The sequence below is a fragment of the Panthera pardus genome, unplaced genomic scaffold, assembly GCF_024362965.1.
Source record: "Panthera pardus isolate Hobbes unplaced genomic scaffold, ASM2436296v1 HiC_scaffold_15, whole genome shotgun sequence".
Taxonomy (NCBI): Eukaryota; Metazoa; Chordata; class Mammalia; order Carnivora; family Felidae; genus Panthera; species Panthera pardus.
In genome coordinates, this window is record NW_026526710.1 from 40,998,539 (window position 1) to 41,021,732 (window position 23,194).

The 23,194-nt window shown below is 40.5% G+C and overlaps 1 protein-coding gene across 3 annotated transcripts in view; it reads left to right on the forward strand.

The window, feature by feature from the left end:
- LAMA3 (laminin subunit alpha 3) overlaps positions 1-23,194 on the forward strand; it is a 272,359-nt gene that overhangs the window by 207,221 nt on the left and 41,944 nt on the right. For all 3 annotated transcript variants that reach the window (XM_019465535.2, XM_019465536.2, XM_019465538.2), the window contains 12 exons: positions 1,096-1,176; positions 7,338-7,444; positions 10,850-10,900; positions 11,792-11,943; positions 15,855-15,965; positions 16,094-16,205; positions 16,432-16,599; positions 17,859-18,055; positions 19,253-19,369; positions 20,006-20,160; positions 20,443-20,584; positions 21,666-21,768. In XM_019465535.2, the coding sequence (XP_019321080.2) occupies positions 1,096-1,176; positions 7,338-7,444; positions 10,850-10,900; positions 11,792-11,943; positions 15,855-15,965; positions 16,094-16,205; positions 16,432-16,599; positions 17,859-18,055; positions 19,253-19,369; positions 20,006-20,160; positions 20,443-20,584; positions 21,666-21,768 (1,496 nt within the window). The remainder of the gene's footprint in view (positions 1-1,095; positions 1,177-7,337; positions 7,445-10,849; positions 10,901-11,791; positions 11,944-15,854; positions 15,966-16,093; positions 16,206-16,431; positions 16,600-17,858; positions 18,056-19,252; positions 19,370-20,005; positions 20,161-20,442; positions 20,585-21,665; positions 21,769-23,194) is intronic.

The following is a 23,194-nucleotide window of genomic DNA, read 5'->3' on the forward strand; positions in this document are numbered from 1 at the left end:
TAACACACAGTTCCTCGGATTTATCAGTGAAATATGGTTTTTATTTAACTCTTTCTCCATCCATATTCATACTGTTGACGAATTTCTAACTGTTCCTTTAGAAGTATAACTCTGGAGGCTCAGTCGGCTAAGCGTCTAGTTCTTGATTCGGCTCAGGTCATGACCTCACGGTTCGTGAGTTCGAGCCCTGCATTGCATCCGGCTCTGTGCTGACAGTACAGAGCCTGCTTGGGATTCTCTTTCTCTGCCCCTTCCCCCACTTGCACTCTCTCTCTCTCTGTCTCTCAAAATAAATAAATAAACTTAAAAAAAATAGTATAATTCTGTCCATCTACTAGGCCAAGAGAAACTTCCTAGATAAAAATTCTTTTACCAGCAAATGATAAATAGAGGTATTTTCCCTCAGATTTATTCAGTGTAATGTTTATAGACATATCTCAAGGCAACAGAGTTTTTTCATGATCTGCTCACTTATTTGGAAAAAAAAAGCTGCTCAAATATACACTAGGTTAGAACAAAAAGAAAGAGAATCAGAATCCCACAACTTGATTTGAAAAATGTAAATATCACCAATAATTGTGCCCACAGAAATACCTAGACGGGCAAGCCTGTTTTATGCCTTAGTCCCTCCTGCCTGGCCCCTTTTCTTCCTAGGAGATAATGTATCCAATATGAAGGAACTAGAATAAACAAGGAGGAAAATTTTTTGAAGAATCCGAGCTCCCTGTCCTTTTTTTCTGCCTAGACTTGTTTTATTCTTTCCTTGTTATTCCTGGAAAAATGCTGTTGTAATCATTTCTTCCAAAATGAGTTACTTTGCTCTGTCTCAAGTGAAGGAATGTATTTCTCCAAGCCAAAAATAAAACTAAATAAATGCCTTCAGTCCTTATGTACCAAGATTTGCCCAATGTGAGCTGAAATAATTCATCATTATCTACACAAGTCTTAATGGACACATTTTTCTTCATATAAGAAGTAACCAGATCCTTGGTGTCTGTTTACACTTAAGACAAGTCAGTGCTTTGTGGCAAAAAATAATGAGCATGAAGCCTATCGATTTGTTTTTACTGAGGCTTTTTTCTGTCTTCCTTCCAGTTTTGCCACTGGCTGTGTTGTGACTGGGGAAAACGTGAGGTGCTCCTGCAAACCTGGATACACAGGCACACAGTGCGAAAGGTGGGTGCTGCCCCCTCGCCCCCCCCCCCCCCCCCCCCCCCGCATCCCACAGGTAGGGTGGGCTCTTCGGGCAGGCTGCAGCAGGCTCGGGCTGTGGGTGCGGCTGTGCTGGGTCGTGGCTCAGAGCTGGGGTGGGGCTGTTGCTTTCACGGAGGCTGGAGAAAGGTCTTTAGGGAAAAATACAAGACTGTTCACTTAATAAATCATTAACTTCTTTATCTTTCTCGTTTTTTACATGTTTCAGAAATTTGAGAAGGAGGCCCAACGTATCATAGCACTATGTACCCCCAACACGTTTGCCTACATGCTCCTATCCCCCTACACACTCCCTCATTCCCCTCCCCTACATATTTCTACATGCCCCTCCCCCTCCACATCTGTATGTACTTCCACCCCCTACATGTCCTTACCTATCCCTACATCCATATAGATTCATCCTTACATACCCCCACCCCATGTATGCATATCCCTACATACCCCTACCCACCACACACGTGTCCTTGTATTTGCCTACCTGGCACACATAACCCTAACTAGCCTAGCTCCATATACATTCATCCTTACATAGTCCTCACCCCATGTATGCACATCCTTATGTACCCCTACCCCACCACCACATCCCTACTTACCTGCACACGCACATACAACTCTACATACTCCTATACATACACACACACACACACACGCACACACACACACAACTATACCTCTCTGTCCCCACATATTATGAACACCTGCAGGACAGTCTGTGTCATTCATTTCTGAATCACTGCTGCCTACTATTCATGTATTATTCATGTAATAGGTGTTCAGCAGCGGAACAAAAGAATAAATGTTGCAAAATGGAAACTATGAACTTAATTATGAGGGGCCAAAGAGCCAAGCTTTCGTTTTGCATGAACACATTTTCATGATTAGCTACCATACATTGGGCTCTGCCAAGCATATAAGGACTATGAAAGGTACTTAGAGTCTACCTCGGAAGGTAGCATGTACATTGTGCAAAAGTAACAGTATAGAAATGAATCATATGGACAGCATGTTTTTAAATTTAAAATAAGTTTATCATAAAGTCAATACTTACTTATAGGAATTATGTAATACAAGTGAGCAAAGAACCAATGAGGCCCACTATACCTTTATGTAGCTCTATATATTTGTGCATGCTCAGATATAATCCTGCTTATAATCATTTTATTTATAAAATCCCCAGTTAAAACTTGTATATTCTTATAGTTCATTCTGTGTGCACAGACGTTTTCTTTTCTTTTCTTTTTTTTAATTTTTTTTTAACCGTTTATTTATTTTTGAGACAGAGAGAGACAGAGCATGAACGGGGGAAGGTCAGAGAGAGGGAGACACAGAATCTGAAACAGGCTCCAGGCTCTGAACTGTCAGCACAGAGCCCGACATGGGGCTCGAACTCACGGACCGTGAGATCACGACCTGAGCCGAAGTCGACCGCTTAACCGACTGAGCCACCCAGGCGCCCCCAGACGTTTTCTTAAAAACAAAAGTAGATTGCTGTTTTACTTTCTGTTTTGGCTCATTTTCTCACCTAGTAGATGTAGTAGAAGGTTAGCAATATCTTTCCATCTCAGTAAGTATTCGCTGATAACATCGTGTCAGAACCAAGAAGTTCTGTAATCTACTGCTGGTCTTTGAAATAGTTTTCCTCTTTTCCATTCAAAGCAGCACTAAAAGTAAATCCTTGTGGTGAATTATTTGTGTACATAAATCCTCAAGACGTAGTTAATAGAACCAGATCCCTTGGATCTAAGGATAGGTGCATTTTCAGACTTTTGATACATTTTGCCGGATTGCCCTCCAGAAAAGTCAGACTCATTTCTGTTCCTCCAGTAGCAAAAGAGCAGCTTTTGCCACCAGTGAATACTACAAATGATCAGTTTTTAAAATATTTGCCAGTTTGGTAGTTGGAAATTTTAATCATTCGAATTTACATTTCTTTGTTTCATAATTAGATGGGATTTTTTTCACGTACTAATTAACCATTTGTAGATCTTATTTTTTGGATTGCTTTCTAGGCTTTTTACTCACTTTTTCTAGTGCAATGTTCTTTTATTTATTGGTCTATACAAATTCTTCATACTACATGTTGCAAATTTTTGTTTATTTTTTGTTTATGTTTTTTGGGTTTTGTTTTTTGTTATATGTACCTACTCTTATATTCTTTAGGCTGTCAGCCTTTGGGGCCATGCTTGGCAAAGTTACAGAAATGTTTATGCTTTCTTTTAGGACTTACATAGTTTTATTTCTTACACTCAGATCTTCATGTTGGTGAAAATTTGGAACCTAGCTTTTTGGTGGTGTCAGGGCATCTCACATGGCAGATAGATTTAGGGTCAACGTGTACAGCAAAATTGGCCAGAGTTCAAGAAACTCACACTATCCCAGTATTCCATCCCCATAATCCAGGGCCCACGTTGCGTGAAATACACATAGTATTTGGGTACATCCCAGAGCCACACTCAGTAGGGTCAGACGTGCACACTAGGGGAGGCATAAGGAAAGCAGACTAATTAGGGGACTGGCAGATTCACATCCTTCATGTCACACTGTCACACTCACTGCAGGCTGTGTGCTCACTGAGTGAATGGGGACAGGCACTCCAGCTGTTTTTCCCTCTGTGCCTCTCGTGCTGTCACTCTTGTTCTCTCCCCCACCTCTCTCCCTATTGCCAAGTACATTTAGTTGAATTCACGAAAGATGAATGTGCATTTACAAAGTTTTCTGTACAAACTTAGAGTCGTTTCCATACATTTTGTTCAGTCTTTGTGCCGTTATCATTTCTGAAAGTATAAAATGCCTTTAGATAGTTGGTTGAGCAAGGCTCTCCTCATAGCCCTTAAAATGTTTTCCTTGGCCATTCTGGCATATTATTTTCCTGGATAAACTTTAGAAGAGTTTTATAAGATTCCAAAACAAAACAAAACGAAAACAAAATTAATTTGGTTTTCACAAGAAGGCAGGGGTTATCTGAGACATTTGACAGACAGGGTGGGACCTACGTGGGTCTAGTGGGCCTAAGGGATGAGTGGGGCTGGAGGGTGGCTCAATCAGGGAAGTTACCCAAGAAAACCCAAGGACCTCGAGGCTATTTGCCTGGGAGGAAGGTGCGGACTGCCTCATTACGGGATCACTGAGCGTCAGCTAAGGGGCAGGGCACTGTCTGGTGGTAAAAAGATGCAATTTCAAGGTTCTTCTGTTTTCCATTTCAGCAAAAGGAACCTTGCCCACAGTTGCCTCACATCTATTATTCATTCTTTCTTTCAATGAAAAATGTATGGAGATCCTAGTATATGCCTGGCACTGGGCTAAGCGCTAGGGACACATTAGCGGCTGGAGCCCAGACTCTGCCCTCAGGGTTTTACAGTCTAGTGGTGGACAGACACACAAACCAGCCATTAAAATAGTGACCAAGACATAACTGGGTCCCCAGGCTGCAGGGGAGGAGCATCCAACTGCCCCTGAGGGGTGAGGGAGGAAGGGGCAGCTATACTGAGATGGGAAGGACGGGTGGGTAGAATGGGCTTCGGGAACGTTCTTCTAGGCTCTGTGGTGTGAAAGCTTGAGACTCCCACCTGAGAGAGGCATCCTAGTGCGATCCTCCTCATGGTTCTTCACAAACAATGATGCAGAAAACAGCAACAGACCAGCTGAGACATCCGGTTGGCAGGCAGCAGATTTGAAAAGAGAAATTCTTAATTAACAGTTCTCACAGCTTATGTCTGTTGTTTGCTGTCTCAGGAAAGCAAACTATAGTTTCTTAATTTTTTTTGAAGAACTTGTTCACAAGTAAATGCCATATGAATGTCAAATTTTTTAATTTGTTCAACATTTATTGGGGACCCCCCCTTTGTGCCAGGCATCAAGCCAGCGTTAGTCATTAGCTATGCAGTGGTAGCTACAAGGACAATATAGGGTGAAGAGTAAAAATATAAGCAGGAGCCCACTGGGCGGAAGAGGGAACAGCCAATCTGAAGGAGGGGGTAGGAAAGGCTTCCCAGCTCATAACCGTGCCCTGGGCCACATTTCTCCCTCGGCTTCTCCGAGCCATAGAGGACAAACATGTTCTCTGCTCTTTTTTCTTGTACCACCGCCCTCTATGAAATCAGGAAGTTTTACTTCAGTCCATTGTGTTTGGACACCAGCTTAAAACGAGAAGAAGGGTACCGGTTATTTCTGTAATCAGTCACTAACACTTTTTGCAAGAATAAGGAAGACGTGGAATCTAACTTCCTAAATATTTATGTGACTTTAATATAAAGTGTTTTGTAATTATGCGTCTTTTACATGGAAAATTTAGATATAGGTGACACATCTAAAAATAAAGTATTTAAAACATAAGTCTTTTGCCTATAGCATAGTTTGTTAAGTAGAATATGGGGCCAGTCACATAAAGTAAAGCCTATGACAAGTTGGTTAGTAGACTTAGACAAGGCACCTCAGCGTAGTTACCTTCTTGATAATTAAGGAAGGCATGGGATTTCTGCTTCCTACCCACTTTCTGAAATGTAATAATTCCAAATTATGCCAGTTATACATAGATGTGTATATGTGTGTGTGTGTGTATATATATTTGTGTATGTGTATATATATATATATATATGCATGTTTCATCATGTCTGAAAATGGTAGCTAACTTTTATTGAGTGTCTATTATGTTCAGGCATTGTATTAGATTCTTCACTACATTATTTTTTATCTCATTCATTGATCAAAATAGGTATTAATAGTGCAATTATTCACTTATTCATTCTGCGTATACTTATCTGGCACCTATTATGGGCCCAGGCACTCTCCCATGTGCAGGGATATAAATCATGTGCAGGGATATATCAGCCAAAGAATCCATGCCTTTGTGGAGTTTTCTTTTTTTTTAATTTTGTTTTCAATGTTTATTTATTTTTGAGAGACAGAGTGTGAGTGGGGGAGGGGCAGAGAGAGAGGGAGACAAGGAATCAGAAGCAAGCTCCAGGGTCTGAGCTGTCAGCACAGACCCCAATGCAGGGCTAGAACTCATGAACCCAGGACATCATGACCTGAGCCGAAGTCAGTTGCTTAACCAACTGAGCCACCCAAGTGCCCTGAGTTTACATTTCCAAGGGAGACATAGATGAAGAAACTGAAGCTTGAAGGGTTAAGATAATAGGCCAAGGTTACACAGCATGGAGGCAGGGATCCAGCCAGGTCTTCCTGATAAAGCCTGTGTCCTTTGCACCCATTGGCAAAGTCTATATAAATTACCTAACAGTTCCATGATTCAAAGCTTAAATTTGGGGGAGAGCCAAATACCACATTTTCTTGATTCTATCAATTCCATGGAAGAGAAGACACCACACACACACATTGAGTTAATGACAATTTGGGGGGGGGGGGCTAGCATAAGAATGGAACTTTGCTAATAGAAATATTTTAGTTTACCTCCCAATTCCAAAAACATTGTGTCTGTTTTGTTGTTTGTTTGTGTTTTAAATAGAAACTCAGAATCAAGGAAGTGTTTTTTAACTTAAATAAGGAATGGAGTTCTCATCACCAAATTATCTAGAATAATAAAGGCTCTCAGCCAAGAGAGTAGGTGTTGTAACTGCCCTCCATTGTTTAGGCTCATTAAATACAGCCCTGTAGCAATTAGTGCAAATGGGAATTATGCAGGCTTGAAACAGTTCAGTAGGCAATATTAATAAAATCCCCATTGATAAGCAAATTTGAAATTCTATGAGTTTTACTTTAAATTTGTCTTTGAGGAAATTAGCCAGAAATTAAGCAATATTTAATTGTGTGGTATCTTCAGGAACATAACTCTTGCATAAAGTTGATCCACCCCTGACTTCCATTAATGGTCGAACCACTGGCTTCTGTGTGCATTTTGTTCATCTGCCATTCATCGACAGGGGTAACGGAGGATTTTGTCGTCCTGGTGTCAACGAGGAGGGAGCAAGCTCTGCCTGCCTCCTACTTTCTCTGTTCTCATCCAAGCCATAAATATCTGTACTGAGACACACTCATTCTTGCAAAGCAGCCTTCCCCACTTAGGGTTACAACATCTCAAACGGAGAGTTCAAGGGTGGAGAAAATGTCAGATGGAACAAATGATGAGTTCTTTGAGTGTTTCTCCTTTTTCTCTTTATTTTGGGTAGGTGTGCACCCGGATATTTCGGGAACCCCCAGAAGCTTGGAGGTAGCTGCCGGCCGTGCAGTTGTAACAACAATGGCCAGTTGGGCAGTTGTCACCCCTTGACGGGAGGTAAGATGGACTCACACCTTTGTTAACCTGCATTTATCAATCTGGTTTTAATAAAATAGCAGGGGAGGAACCTAGGTAAATATTTTCATGAAGCACAATACCCAATGCCAGCTAACAGATATTTTGACAGCTTGGTTTGGTGAATACTTGGTTTGGTGAATACAGTTTGGTGAATAACTTACTTCAGATAGCCTTTTTTTTTTAATGTTAATTTTTTTTTTAACATTTATTGATTTTTGAGAGAGGAAGTGCAAGAAGCGGTGAGGGAAGGGACAGAGAGAGAGGGAGACAGAGGACCCGAAGCAGGCTCCTCACTGTGAGCATAGAGCCCAGTTGTGGGGCTTGAACTCACAGAACCATGAGATCATGACCTGAGCCAAAATCAAGAGTCAGCTGCTTAAATGACTGAGCCACCCAGGTGCCCCTCAAGTAGGCTTTTGTTAAAAAGATAAATTGCTTTTAAAAGTCAAGTAATTGCAGTCAGAATAACCTCAGCTCCTATTTGGTGATTTTGCTCAGATCTCCCTTGACATTATAAGGTTATAACATATCAGTTTTCTTCATGTGTGTATCTGAGGAGATCAACATATTCTTTCTTGAATATCAATCCATGTCTGAGATGTGGGTGGTATAACTGGGATGGATTTCACATACCAAGGAAAAGAATCACTAGGAGTTAGTGTGGGCTCATTAGGAACAACTTGGAAGGAAAAGGAAGATGATTTTCTTCCTTCTTCAGCAGAGAATATTAACGTGATTTATCAAGAAAATATCACAGATATACTGTAATGCCAAACCTTAGATAAAATCTCTAATCTTACAGACAAGATGAAGAACTGCACCCTGAATGTATAGATTAGATCTGGTCAAGTGACTGCTCCCAAAGAAATATAAAGTAAATGGAGTATTATCAGTCCAGAATGAGCTATCTTCTGACATGCGCTGCGCCTTAATCCTTGGCTCTATCTTGTTCAACACTTTTGACCTGAATGGGAATGTAGAAGGCATGCCCACCCAGTTATCACATGACACAAAGTGGGGAAAGATAGAAAATGCCTCCTGTGGCACATTTAGATTATTTAAGGGACTCAAGCGCCTAGAATAATGGGCCGATTCTAAGACAACATTATGTTAGGGATAAGCCCATGGTCTTATAGTTGAATGGCATAAAAATAAGTGTGTGATAAGTGAGATGTGACTTAGTAGCAACAAGTGAAAAAGACTAAGGCTTTAGTCAGTAGCAAGTTCGTTATGGCTCAAGAGAGTAATATGGCCCCTAGGACACCTCATAGAATCTTCAGTGAGTTCTAGAGTCTAACACCAGGTGGTCTGCCGTTCCCTGGCATGCTGCTCGTGTAAATCCTCAGGTCGGACTTCTGTCTCTAGAAGACAATAGACAAGCTACGGTTTGTTCAGAAGAAGTGGAGATACTGAAAAAACTTGGAACCATGTCACAGGAAGGATTGACAAACCAGGACAGTGGAAAGAAGACTTGGAAAGGATGTATTTGAGAGGCTGATTGATGTGTGGGAGAAGGGTCTGTTTGTTCTATGTGGCATAAGAAGTAGAACCCAAGGAATGGAAGCTAGAGGGAGGTCTACGTTAAGTCATCCTAAGGAAGAAGTGTCATGTGTTTAAAGATGAAAAAGACTGTTTTAGAAAAACATGAGTTCTGTGAAGAGAGGTATTCGAGGAGAAGCTTCAACATCACACAGCATATTCATGAGATTACTATCTTTACAACCGTCTTTTTCTTCCACTCTAATAACAACAGCAGCAAAGAAACCTGAAATAAGGATGGTGACTATTTGCTCCCCAAATGGAAGAAAACACTCACGCATCAGACTTTTTGTTTCTCTGAGGTTTTGCTCCCTCTTTTTCATTCTTTTTATTTTAATTAATAATGTACAGATTCCTTGGTGGTCAACATTAAAACTTGTTAAGAAAATTGCACTGATAAATCAATCACCCACATGAGGCAAGTCCTCCCTGGGTTATTCAAAGTGCTGTGGGGGATTGTGAAGAAAATAAAACTGTTTCCTGGTCGTAGGAAATTTACAGCTTAATTGAGGAAATAAAAGTGACATAACTATCCATAGCATTAAGAATGAGTAAGTTTTTTAAAAAGGTGAGTGGGCTGCCTGAGTGACTCATTTGGATAAGCGTCTGACTCTTAATTTCCGTTCAGGTCACGATCCCAGGTTGTGGGATTGAGCCCTGTGTCAGGCTCCATGTTGAGTGTGGAGCCTGCTTGAGATTCTCTCTCTCTCTCTCTCTCTCTCTCTCTCTCTCTCTCTCTCTTCCTCCCCTTCCACCCCCACCCTAACCCCATTTTGCATGTGTGTACTGTCTGTCTCTCAAAAAAAAAAAAGATGAGTAAGAAAAACCCATGATTATATATGATAAATTAAAATGTCTACAAATATATAGAAAAGAGACACTGATTGTCTTTGAGTGGTGGGATCAAGGGTGATGTTTTTATATTACTTTTCTGATTTTCCCAAACTTTCCATAGTGAACTTCTATTATTTATGTTACAATTAAATGTAGTTTAAAGTATATGTATATACACACAAAGTGTGGAATATTGCCTGCTGCTGAGAAGACAAAATGTGAAAGCCTCCTTGTAGCTTGTCTAGGAAAATGTCAAGCTTTGTGATTTCCTGTGGTGAAATGAGATTTTTTTTCTAGAGGGAAGGGAGAGGGCATTTCATTGTAAAGATGCATGGTGTGGGGAAAAGAGTAGAAATGGAAAGAGTAAAGAACATCCAAGGAAGACCAGTAGGTTTTCTCTTACTCTAGTTGAGAACCTCAAAGTCTAGCTCATATCTGTGGTAATTGGCAGTGTGGGTCCACTAACATTGTGTGCATATCTCTCTCTCAGCATCTGTCACACTGTTGTGTGATTTATCTGCTTCCCCTGAGGGCCAGTAAACTACAGGACAGCAGGGATTTTTGTCTTCCTAGCTTCGTATTTCCTGTACATGGCACAAGGCCAAGGCACGCCGTAGATGCTCAAAGGTGCTCAATCAATGTTTACTGAATGTTCTTGAATGATACTGGAAGAGAAGTCAATAGTTGTATAGGAAACTATCAAATGAAGAAAGCCTTACCACTAATGATTAGGGGGTTTTAATTAGATAAGAATATCATGACCTTTTATAGAGAAGAAAATGAATATACAGTCAGGGGCGTCACGAGAGAAGTTCCTGCAGCAAGACTGGTAAGAGATGGGAAAGCTCCCTGAACGATGGCACAGGTAAAGAGGGAGAAGGGAAGAGCCAACGATGCCAGATAGTTGGGTGACTAAAATCTTCTCAAACTAGCTTTTCTGAAAGCCAAATTAAAAAGCAGATGAAGAGGAGGTTGAATAACAATATCTACTTTGGTTATTCCTTGTTTCAGACTGCATAGACCAAGAGCCCAAAGATGGCAGCCCTGGAGAAGAATGTGATGGTGAGAAAAGAACCCTCCCCACCCCCCCCCCCCGCCTCCAGCTGTGAGGTTTAGTTTAAGATATGTGAACCTCGTGCTGGGATGTGCACTTTCCAGGTTGGGAAAGCCATGGTGGGAGGCGGTAGGGGGAGGACTTCTTAGGGTCAAGCCCAGCCTCTGTTAACTCACAGCTTTATGACCTTGGGCAAGTGACCTGACTTCCCCAAGCCTCAGTTTAATCATTTGTAAAATGGACATAATAACTATATGTACCCCACAGAGTTGCTGGGGAAGTGCTTACAAATCTTACCATAATTCCTGGCAAATAGCAAGCTCTCGGTAAATAAAAGCTATTTATTATTATTTTTACACATACAAAATAAGTAACAAGTTGCATAGAATCACCATTTCTTCCAATTTTATTGAGATATAATTGACGTGCAGCATTGTATAAAAGTGCACAACATAATGACTTGATGTATGTATATATTGCAAAATGGTTATCACAGTAAGTTAATAGCCATCACCTCACATAGTTAACAATTTTTTTCTAGTAATGAGCTTTTAAGACAGACTGTCTCAGCAGCTTTCAAATATACAATACAGTGTTGTTAACTATGGTCACCATGTTGTGCATTACATCCCCAAGGCTTATTTATCTTATAACTGGAAGTTGGTACCTTTTGATCCATTTCACCCATTTCCCCCACTCCACTGCTTCTTTTTAAAATGCTTCCTGTCCAGAGATCTCTCTTGGGCAGAATCTGCATCCCTCCCTGAGAAGTCCAGGATTGTGATTTTTGACTGTGATGATCTATGTGCATATTAACTGGGCTTTAAGCCCTCGTATTCTGTTTGCATTCTTGTGGCTTCAGTCCACGGCACATTTGCCTTTGATTGTGGCCCCTACAGATTGTGACAGCTGTGTGATGACACTCTTGAATGACCTGGCCACCATGGGTGACGAGCTCCACCTGGTCAAGTCTCAGCTGCAGGGCCTGAGTGCCAGCACCGGCACTTTGGAACAGATGAAGCACTTGGAGACCCAGACCAAGGACCTGAGGGTAAATACCCTATGCACCCAGCACAATGCTGGGTCCAGAATCGATACTTGGGGTATAGATGCTGCATGAATGAATACCCCTCAAGCAGGAGACAGAGAGGTTGATTCCATTTAACGCTTTTTCTGATCCAAATGAAGACTAGATATTTACTGGTGGAAAATACTAGTGAACATATGAAACTAATACTCTAAGTGAACATTCTTTTTTAAAGTTTATTTATTTATTTTGAGAGAAAGAGAGAGAGTGAGAGAGAGAGAGAGAGAGAGAGAGAGAGAGAGAGCACAAGCAGGGGAGGGGCAGAGAGAAGAGAGACAGGATCCCAAGCAGGTTTCACTCTGTCAGTGCAGAAGCCCGAGGCGGGGCTTGAACTTGCAAATCATGAGAACATGACCTGAACTGAGATCAAGGCTGAATGCTTAACCAACTGAGCCACCCAAGAGCCCCAAGAACATTCTTTACTTAGTGAATGATTCTGGGCTAATTTTTCTTCTAGAGCCCTTAGCTGAGTATCTTGCATTCAAAAGAATCAGATTTGTATTAAATTGGTATTACTTCTCTAAATGGTGGAATTATTTAAATGGTGGGCCTGGGGTTTTCTATGTTGGAAGATTTTTTATTTTGGGATTTTTAAAAAAATGAACCATAAGTTCAATCTTTAAAAATAGATATAGGACTGTTGGGGTTATGTTTCTTCTTGAGTGACATTTGGTAATTTGTGCCTTTCAAATACTTTTTTCATTTCATCTAAATTCTCAAATGTATTGACATAAAATTGTTTATAGTTTTTCTTATTATCCTTTTAATACCTGAAAAATTTGTAGTAATAGCCTCTCATCCATTCTTGATATCAATAATTTATGTCATCTCTTTTTTTCTTGATTATTCTGGCTAGAGGTTTATCAGTTTTAATGATCTTATTTTATTGATTTTCTCCATTGTTTTTCTATTTTCAATTTCATTGATTTCTGTTGTTATTCATATTTTTTCTGCCTTCTGCTTGCTTTGGGTTTAATTAGCTGTTCATTTTCTAGTTTCTTAAGATGAAAGCTTATCTTACTGATTGAAACCTTTCTTTTTCTAAATCAGCATTTAATGCTATGAATTTCCCCCAATGCACTACTTTAGCTGTATTCCACACATTTTGAGTTGTTGTGTTTTCATTTTTATTCAATTCAAAGGATTTTCAAATTTCCTTGGGACATGTCTTTGACCCCTGAATATTTAGAAATGTGTTGTTTAATTTCCAAACTAGGCATTTTCCAGATAACTTCTTGTTATTGATTTCTCACACAATTCTGTTGTGGTCAAAGAGCACACTTTCTATGACTCCAGTTTTTAAAAATGTGTTGAAGTTTGTTTCATAGCCCAGAATATGGTTCATCTAGGAGAATATTCTATGTGTGCTTGGAAAGAAGGTGGCCAAGAGGATAAGTAATAGGGCTAAAGTCCCACAGGGCCAGAGGCAGGCTCCCTAGAGGAAACTGAGGGCATTTCTGCCTATGAATGGAGACTGAAAAACAATCTTGAAACTGCCCAGTGCTCATTGTTGAGCAGTGAGTATATGAGAGACTAGGAAAGCTACAACCTTATGAGCCAAGACCTGGATGGACATGATTCACAAACCAGGATCTGTACTGGAATGTGATATCCTCAACATGACCATAGTGTGCAAGTCCTAAGCTGCCAATATAAGACCTGGTTCTGGACTAGAGGATCTAGGGTGGGAATGGCGATGACCGTAAGATCATTGGTTAGGGCACAGAGAGTGCAGGCAGAAGTGGAGTTGCGGGTGTGTGTGTGCAATATTTACCTGCAAACATTGGGAAGAGACAAGTAACAATACAAAAGACATCCAACAAAAGCAACCACAAGAGATGAGTTCCCTTTAGATAAAATTAAAATTGGGACAATCTGAAAATTACTTTGAAGAGTAACAATTCAATAGAAGGAACAAAAAATTAGAATACTGTTAAAAACACTAGAAACCAAACAAGAAGAGGTACATATGAAAATGTTCAATTAAAAATTATGAAAATGAAAAAAAAATTATTCATTGAAGTAAAAGAATTCAGTAGAGGAGATAAACCCTAAACTGGACATAGTGAAAGAGGCTTTGGGGAAAGTTTAAGAAGTGCTGTTAAAATGAGGGCTGATTCCAAACCCATTAGTGCTTATAGCTGAGTACACAGTTGACCCTTCAACAACATGGGGGTTAGGGACATTGACCCCCTGCAGGGTTGAAAATCTGCATATAACTCTTGACTCCTAACAGGCTACTGTTGACCAGGAGCCTTACCAATAGCATAAATAGTTAACACCTATTTTGTGTATGTATTACATATTGTATTCTTACAATAATACCTAAGGTTTTCTAATTTTTTTTGGTATTTCTAGGTTACGTGGTCCATCTGTGAGTTTGTTTTAAATTGTTGCAAATCTCCAAAAGATCTTCTTACATATTTATTGAAAAAAATCCATGTATAAGTGGACACAGGCAGCTCAAACCAGTATTGTTCAAGAGTGAACTTTATATAGCAAAAAATAATACTAGAAAAATGGCTCTTTTTCATCCCATCAGGTAAATTTTAGTCCATGATTTACAGGCTCTTAATATAGAGAGGAAAAAAGCCATTATGTTTTGAGAGAAAAAGAAGCCCCTGGAGTTACTCTGATGTCATGAATATAACCCTGCACTTCTTCAATGAAGGGCAGGGAGCCAGCATTTCAGTACCTGTCCTATGTGCCAGGCTCTGTGCTCAGTGCTTTATTTATGTCTTACAGAATCCTATAAGGAAAATAGTCTTATTTTCATTTAACAGGTATGTTAAAGCTAAGTAACTTGCCTACTATCACACAGCTTGCACATGGCGGGTTCTAGGACTTGAACCAAGATCAAATTCCAAAGGCCATGCTTTACTCACTGTACCTATTCTACTAACACTCCATAGAATGACATGCCTCAGTTTTCCTGTATTAAAATTAAAATAGAACTGTCTTCTTCCTAGATCACACATACACTGTGAAAATTCCTTAGGAAGAAGCGTGAGAAGGAAAACAACATTTTTCAATGTTCATATGTACGTGACACTTGATAATATCATCAAAAAACCCAGCAGCTTAATATGATAATCCCCAATTTGCTGATGAAGGAGATAAAACTCAAAAGCGGCAGACCTAGTGTTTGGACCTAAGCTGTAAAGCCTGTGTTGTTCCCCCCCAATGCTGGCTCTGTCACATGGAAGTTAATAGTATAGGTAATAGCAAGTTAATAGGAGGTAATAGTATAGCTTTTTCCTGTAAATTTCTTCAAGATATTAACAAGTTTTTTCCCAAAAAAATTGAAAATAATCACTACTCTAGAGATTATGTGCAGAAATGTCACCCTCTAAAAGTAAGGAAACTGTTTAGTATCCAAAAAAACAGGGGACCTGGATTCTGATCCTTAAGCAATCAATGATCATCCCTACAGCATTCAATTAAATGAGCTCTCAGTTCCCTTCCTGCTAAAAAATTCTTTGAATCTGATGCTTCCTTCACTAAATTAGCCTCAGGCACTGCTTTTAGTATTACAATGTTAAATATAGGTTAAAAACAACTGAGCGTTTTGTAGAGTCTGGAAAGTAAGATATCAGGTAAGTGGTATCCTCATTTCTGTAAGGTTCGGTTACTAACTCAAGGAAAGTATCTCTTGTCTTTTCACGGTTATAAGTTTATTTTAGAACCATATCACAACTCACATCAGAAAGTAGATTCTTCAAGTAGCTGATTTCAAAGAACCAAATCATTTCCTGTGGACCAGCATCGGGCTTGCTAAACGAATCTTTCCATATCACCACCGGGATTACCAAGTTGATAGGACTTACTCCAAATTTCTGCTCTAATGTGAGATTAATTTTGCATTTTACTTTCAGAATCAGTTACTCAACTACCGTTCTGCCATTTCAAATCATGGATTAAAAATGGATGGTCTGGAAAAAGAACTGAGTAATCTGAATCGAGAGTTTGAAGCTTTGCAAGAAAAGGTAATGTGTTAGGTCAATAACGTTAACTTTCTGTTGTTGTTGTTGTCGTCCTCAAAATATTGTTAGTTTCCCCCCCTCCACCCCCGGATCAACATAATTTGTTAGTAATCAATTTATTTTTCATATAGGTTCAAATAAATTCTAGAAAAGCACAAACATTACATAACAATGTTGATCGGACAACCCAAAGCACAAAGGAGCTGGACACAAAGATTAAAAATGTCATCCGGAATGTGCACAGTAAGGAGTTACTCAATCCAATTAAATATTTTTTTTATTACATAGCGTGTTCTGTGCCCCCATGCTCTGAAAGAATTTCTCCTTAAGAGTTCAATATTATGAAAAAGATCCTATAATGATACTGAAAAACTAATATGAACCTTCCATAAAAATCCCTTTTTTTTTTTTTTAGTAGTCTACTGGAGTCCAGAATTCCCAGTTTAATAAACTACTCGATATTCTCTAGTTCTCTTGAAGCAGATCTCTGGGACAGATGGGGAAGGAAACAATGTGCCGTCAGGGGATTTTTCCAGAGAGTTGGCTGAAGCAGAGCGCATGATGACAGAGCTACGGAGCCGCAACTTTGGAAAGCACCTGAGAGAAGCAGAAGCTGAAAAAAGAGACGCTCAGCTCCGTAAGGATGTTCCCAAATCCTTGTATGCAACCCATTCTAATGGGCTTGAAATACAGTGTGCAAAGTGCAATATCAGGTCCCCAGTACAGGTGGCTAGGTTAGTCATTTCAGCGTATATGACTTTTATTTTTTATTTATTAAAATTTTTTTAAAGATTACGTATTTTTGAGAGAGAGAGAGAGAGTCAGAGCGTGAACAGGGGAGAGGCAGAGAGAAAGACACAGAATCCAAAGCAGACTCCAGGCTCTGAGCTGTCAGCACAGAGCCCGATGTGGGGCTCAAACACACGAACCGTGAGATGGTGACCTGAGCCGAAGTCCGACACTTAACCAACTGAGCCACCCAGGCGCCCCGGTGTTCACAACTTTTAGAGCATGGTGTGAGAATGGGTAGCTCCTCCAGGCTACCAGGAGGTTGTGGAATATAGCATCTTACCATCATGCAAGAAAAAAAAATAGGTTCTTCTGCTAAGATAACAGCACTGGTATTGCCTTTTCCTTTTTAATTGCATTTTTATTCTTTCTTCATTCAGCTCCATTCAGCTTTCTCATTATATCATTTTTTAATGGCCACCCCCACCAGCACAGGGGTCTTGAATCACAAATCGATATTAGCACTACTATTGCAGGAACCAAAATCTGGTGTAGTAGAAATTAACAGAATATCTCTAAAGGTTTTACTTAGGAAAAATGCCTCATTAGTTCAAAACTGTGAGAAATAGAAGTCTGGTGCATATTTTTTCAAATACTGATCTTTCTTCTCCGGTAAAATGATGTGTCAATGGTTAATATGCAGATGGTAGCAGTTTTCTTTTAGCATTTGTATGGTTTAAATTTATTATTAGTCTTTGCTTTTGACGGAGGAGACAGGGTTAGTTTGCAGTTAGTAGTATTTAGTAGTAGTGTTAGTTGGTAGTGTTAATAGCAGTGTTAGGAGCACATGCTCTGTCCTCTGCAGATCTTGAACGTTCAAGTGCCAAGGCTGATTGGTCATGCAACATTGGGTCGGTCACCTAATTTCTTGGGCTCTCCATTTGCGTATCTGAAACATGAGACTGCTATCATTGTTTTCATGTGGTTTTGTGTGCCCACATAACCACAGCAGGTGCTCCATAAATGTTAGTTTCCTTTCCCATTCACTTGCAAGTTCAAGGAAAACCATGAAATGAGGAGAAACTTCATTCTTCCTCTGTAGACTTTATAGCTTAGCTTAGAGGTACTCCTCTCTCAAGTGGAAAACAAAAATGTGTTGTATTATAGTGCTGAATCGGATAAGGAGCTGGCTGGAAAACCACCAAGTGGAGAACAGTGCACTTGTCAAGAACATACGGGATTCTTTAAATGAGTACGAGGCCAAACTCAGTGATCTGCGGACCGCACTACAAGAGGCAACTGCCCAGGCAAAGCAGGCCACTGGCCTCAACCGAGAAAACGAGAAGACTTTGGAATCCATCAAGGTGGGTTCACAGTCAGAATCTGCACACTTTTCTTAACGACAAGGATGAGGGGGGCAGGGATCTTTACCATTAATAAAGCGGCAGAGCCAGACACCTGTCTGTATGTCTAGTCTGTGCACACCTGTCTGTACAGCAGATGCTAATCAAACAGGAGTAAGGGATTAAATGCAAAACCAAAGTTATTCCTCCTCCCCAGTCACCAGAATGGATTGTGAACTTAAACCACAGAGAAAGCAGAGCAAATTGCTTTAGTCCTGCCCCTGGCTGACAGAGTGCTGGAGGAATAATGCTGCCAAGTAGATGAGAAATTAAACCAATATTGTTATAATTAAATCAGAGTATATAATATATGCTTTAAATAACTGATTTTTTGTGTCAGCTGTGTAAACATCATTATCATAATCACTGATAAGGGCATTTTAAGCCATTATCTTACAGGAAATAGGTTAAAATACAGGCCTCATGCAGGAGCTGCAGAGACAGAATCTGGAGCTTGGGATTCTATAGTATATTTTTTCAGGGGTGCACACTGTATGCTGCAACAGCAACATAAATGTGAGGCGTTATTAAATGACAGTAACATCAAAGTGGAGTAATGTAGGACTGACCCCCCAAAAGAAGAACTTGTCAAAGAAAACAAATAATATCTTAGTCGATGGCAGTATGCTTAATTCCCAAGGCCTCGTTAGACGGCTGTTGGAAGTCACTGATGATGCCAAGGGAAGGGTGCGTGATCCGATTTTATGGGTGTGTGAGCTTTGGCGGCTCCTAGCTTGGCCTTCTCAGATCCCATGTACCCTCTCATTGAAGCGCCTCTCCAACCTCACAGGGCCTGGCATGTGGGGCGTCGCGATGATGGGTGCTGCTTTGTTCAGGAAAATCCCTCATGCTGCCTCACAAACCAGAGCTTACTTACCTTTCCACCTCACTGGCCCAGTTGCCCCCAGTTTAGAAAGCTTCTGCAATGATGCGAACTATTGTTTCGTTGGCATGTAGTTTGAGGAAACCATGACAACACACCCACACGGCAAAGTGAACTGATTTCCCCGCACTTTCTAGTTGCCTAGATGATCTTTCGGTTTCAAGAAAACATTATGACTCCGAAACGACTTCTGTGCTGTTGTGCAGTAGATATGCCTGTGCTTCCTGGTCGTATACCATGTAGTTCAAACAGATTCTTCTTCTTCTTCTCTCCAGAGACAAGTTAAAGAAATGAATTCCCTACAGAGTGATTTCACCAAGTACCTAAGCACTGCAGACTCTTCCTTACTGCAGACCAACACGCTGCTGCAGCTGATGAGGAAAAGCCAGGAGGTAGAGGCAAAACTTGTTCTCTGAACACTGAGAAACATTCAGATTCTATATGAGGAAACTATGAACTGGGTTAACATTTTTTTTTTCTGCAATACATGTCTTTTAGATGGAAGGAAATAAACCAAGATGTTCATTACCGTGATGCTACCCTTGGGGCGTGGGGGGTGTGAATGATGTGTCCTCTGTATGTCTATTTGTATTACTTAATTAGCCCACAGTGAGCAGATGTTGCTTTTGTGATAACAAAAAAAATTGGAATGCTGTTTTTAAAATATCAAGCATGCTTTTATTAGCAGAACTTATTTAGGACTCATAATAGGTTGACCACATTAGCAGCCCAATGGGCATTTTGCAAATATCTTTTGTTATCGCTATTTCTAGAGTAGAAAAAAAAAAACGTTTCGGTTTAGTACAACTTTATGCTAATGATGACAGTGTGCTTTTATAAAATTTATCAGAAGGGGTACCCACCCTAAGAAAATTGTTCAAATGGTGGTAAAACTTGCAAAAATGTTATCAGTGCCACTACTGAAATAATGCATCCTGGGAACGTGAAGTTTATGACAGAGTTTGAGAAAATGGTATATACATTCTTTGCTTAAAGTGACACTGTCTCTGTTTACTTGAAAAAAATAGGAATATGAAAAACTAGCTGCCACTTTAAATGAAGCAAGACGTGAGCTAAGTGACAAAGTGAGAGAACTTTCTCAGTCCGCCAGTAAAGCCTCCCTGGTGGTGGAGGCAGAAACGCACGCGCAGTCTTTACAGAAGCTGGCAAAGCAGCTGGAGGAGTGAGTGACCCCCCAGGTCTAACTGCAGGAGCTGCTGGACCTAGTGTGAAAGCCTCCCTGACTGAGCTGGGGCTCCAGAATAGGGCAGTGGGGCGGGACCCAGGGCCCGGGTCCGAACCCAAGCTGCCCTGGGGGTGTGATTCCCAGATAGATCCTTGCCAGCGCAGGTCTCCATTTGCCAGATGTGGAGGCTAATCAAGGAGGCTGGGAGGGGGAGGTGAAGGGGCCTTCAGCCGCAGGCAGTGGAGGCTGTTGGAGCCCTTCACCCACACTGTCTTCCAGGATCAAGAGGAATGCCAGTGGGGATGAGCTGGTGCGCTGTGCGGTGGATGCTGCCACCGCCTACGAGAATATCCTCAACGCCATCAGAGCAGCAGAGGACGCGGCTGACAAGGCCACTAGCGCATCTGAGTCTGCCCTCCAGGTGGGCACCCACACTGGCACCTTTTCTGGATGCACTCTGGAGACGACTCATTGTCTTACTTTCTTTTCATATGCACTGAGGAATGTAAACAAGCCTTAGTTTAAAAAAAATTTTTTAACGTTTATTCATTTTTGAGACAGAGAGAGACAGAGCATGAATGGGGGAGGGTCAGAGAGAGAGAGGGAGACACAGAATCCGAAACAGGCTCCAGGCTCTGAGCTGTCAGCACAGAGCCCAACGCGGGGCTCAAACTCACGGACTGCGAGATCATGACCTGAGCCGAAGTCGGACGCTCAACCGACTGAGCCACCCAGGCGCCCCAATAAGCCTTAGTTTAAATTAGAACTTATTATATAGAATAGACTTGAACTTGCTCTAGATGTGGATCGTTTCTGTGTTTACGTGACTGTTTTGATAGATGTAGCGCAGTTTTAAAAGCCATTTGTGAAACCAGATAGAAATTCTACCGATTACCAATGTTGAGCCAAGATGAGTAGTGTATCGTGCTTCTTTCTAGGTATGATTTTAGACCATGATTAAGTATTGGCATTTCACAAAGAAGAGGGAAATTTTTGTACGCGATTTGGTAACCATTTATTTCCTGTCATTTGCCTTAACACCTCGGCATGTCTTGGAGTCCTGTGTGATCTTACATGTACCATATAATATTCCCATATCTAAGAATAAAGCATAAAATATTAAATATCAAAGAATTAGGGGATAGGCCTTCTTGAAGGTTAAAGACTTTTGTCTCCCAAATATTAAAAACTTAAAAGCAACTCTTCTCTTTCTTCAGTTATTGAAGAGGGTATTGTACAAACAACAGGGAGAAAATGAGACAGGTATCACATGATTTGTTAGTATGTCACCAGGGAAGTGTCTACCTCCCCAAGCCACACATATCTATGTACAGCCCTAACTGTATCTTTTCAGGAACAGTCCTTTTAAACTTCCCCCTTACCTTTGAGCCTCATCCTTTAAAGATTGAAGATAAGGGCTTTTAGAGTAGGATGAAAAAATCTTACTCCACATTTCCTAAGGAATGCTACATGCTTAAGGCTGGTAAATGCTTTGCTTTCAGACGGTGATAAAGGAAGATCTTCCAAGAAAAGCAAAAACCCTGAGTTCTGACAGTGATAAACTATTAAAGGAAGCCAAGCTAACACAGAAGAAGCTACGGCAAGGTATTGGAGCCTGGCGGGGAAGGGGAGGCTGGGATAGCCAAGGGTTTGAAAACGTCCTGTTAAGACCAGGAAAAACAGCAAATTCTGGAAGCAAATGTGTGATATATTTAATAGATTTGATGTTTCTGCCCAATATTCTAACATATACCAAGTTAACTAGAACCTCATGAATATACATAAATCTCAAAGGTAATCAGTGACCATGGCATTGGGAACCTACACAGCATAGAGGTATGTGCAGGGCTGGTCTCTCATTTAAGGCCCAGATAATAGTTTCAGGTCACCAGAGCTTCAACGTTTCTTAAGTCCTAAAATGCTAGTAAGTAAAAGTACCAAAAATTACTACTACTATGAAGCATGAGAATTTTTGAATCATACATTTTATCTTTGAAAATTTCCCATGTATTTAATTTTTTACAAAACAATTAAACCATCTCAATCTCACCAAATTCTGGTGTTCTGAAAATGGTGTTTCTTGATTTTCTCCGGTCTCTTGTGTTCATTCATGGCCAAGAAACTATGTCAGCATTTTTGAGTGACTAGATGCCTTCTGACAGTAATATTTATCTTTTTTCATGTTTAAAAATTAAATACATGAAAAATTACCTACCAAAAATATGTATTAACAAAGAATGATTTGCTTAGCAAATTGCAGGAATTAAAATTTCCTGGTGTGACATCTGTTCCCTTTACAAAGTATAAGCTAAGAGGTGAGGATTGTTTTAATTAGGGTTAGGATGCTAACTACATTGATATTTTTTCTTTTGTTTTTAACCAGCATGCTTCTTTTTACCTTTTGATCCCCTTCACCCCCTGGGGGCTTGGGCAGCCCCTAATAGGTTCCTTGTATTTGGGGAGTGTTTTTAGATTCCACATATAAGAGAGATCATAGGGTATTTGTCTACATTGTTATTTAAATCAGTCCTGGAATCACAATTTAAACCGTGTATCATCACTTTGGCCTTAAAGCATTCACTGGTCATTTTCCATTACCTCAAAGTGGCAATGTTATCAGCTAGGAATGTCTGTGAACTCCCTCCCTTTCACTGAATCCCCTTAAATATATCAGTTTGGAAGTGGACAGAAACAAACAATGCCTACTTTGTGAGTGCATTTGCTTGGATGAGGCTGTCTCAACAGCACTTCTTTATTATACTCTGAAGAGGCATCATTCATTCATTCACTCATTCATTCAATAAGTATGACTAATATTAAGCCCAGACTAGAGCCAGACAATGCACATCCCTTTCCTTCACTAAGCAGAGACGTTTGCCCTGACCAAAGTGGAAGTCGAACTGCCCCTAAATGACTAAGCCTCTCACTTTGTTCATGATGCATTTCCAAGCAGCTGGATGCCACAGGCTCAGGTATACTCCTGGCCTCTGGAACTGGAGGCCCCTGGAACTGTGGGTCTAGGCACCTATAG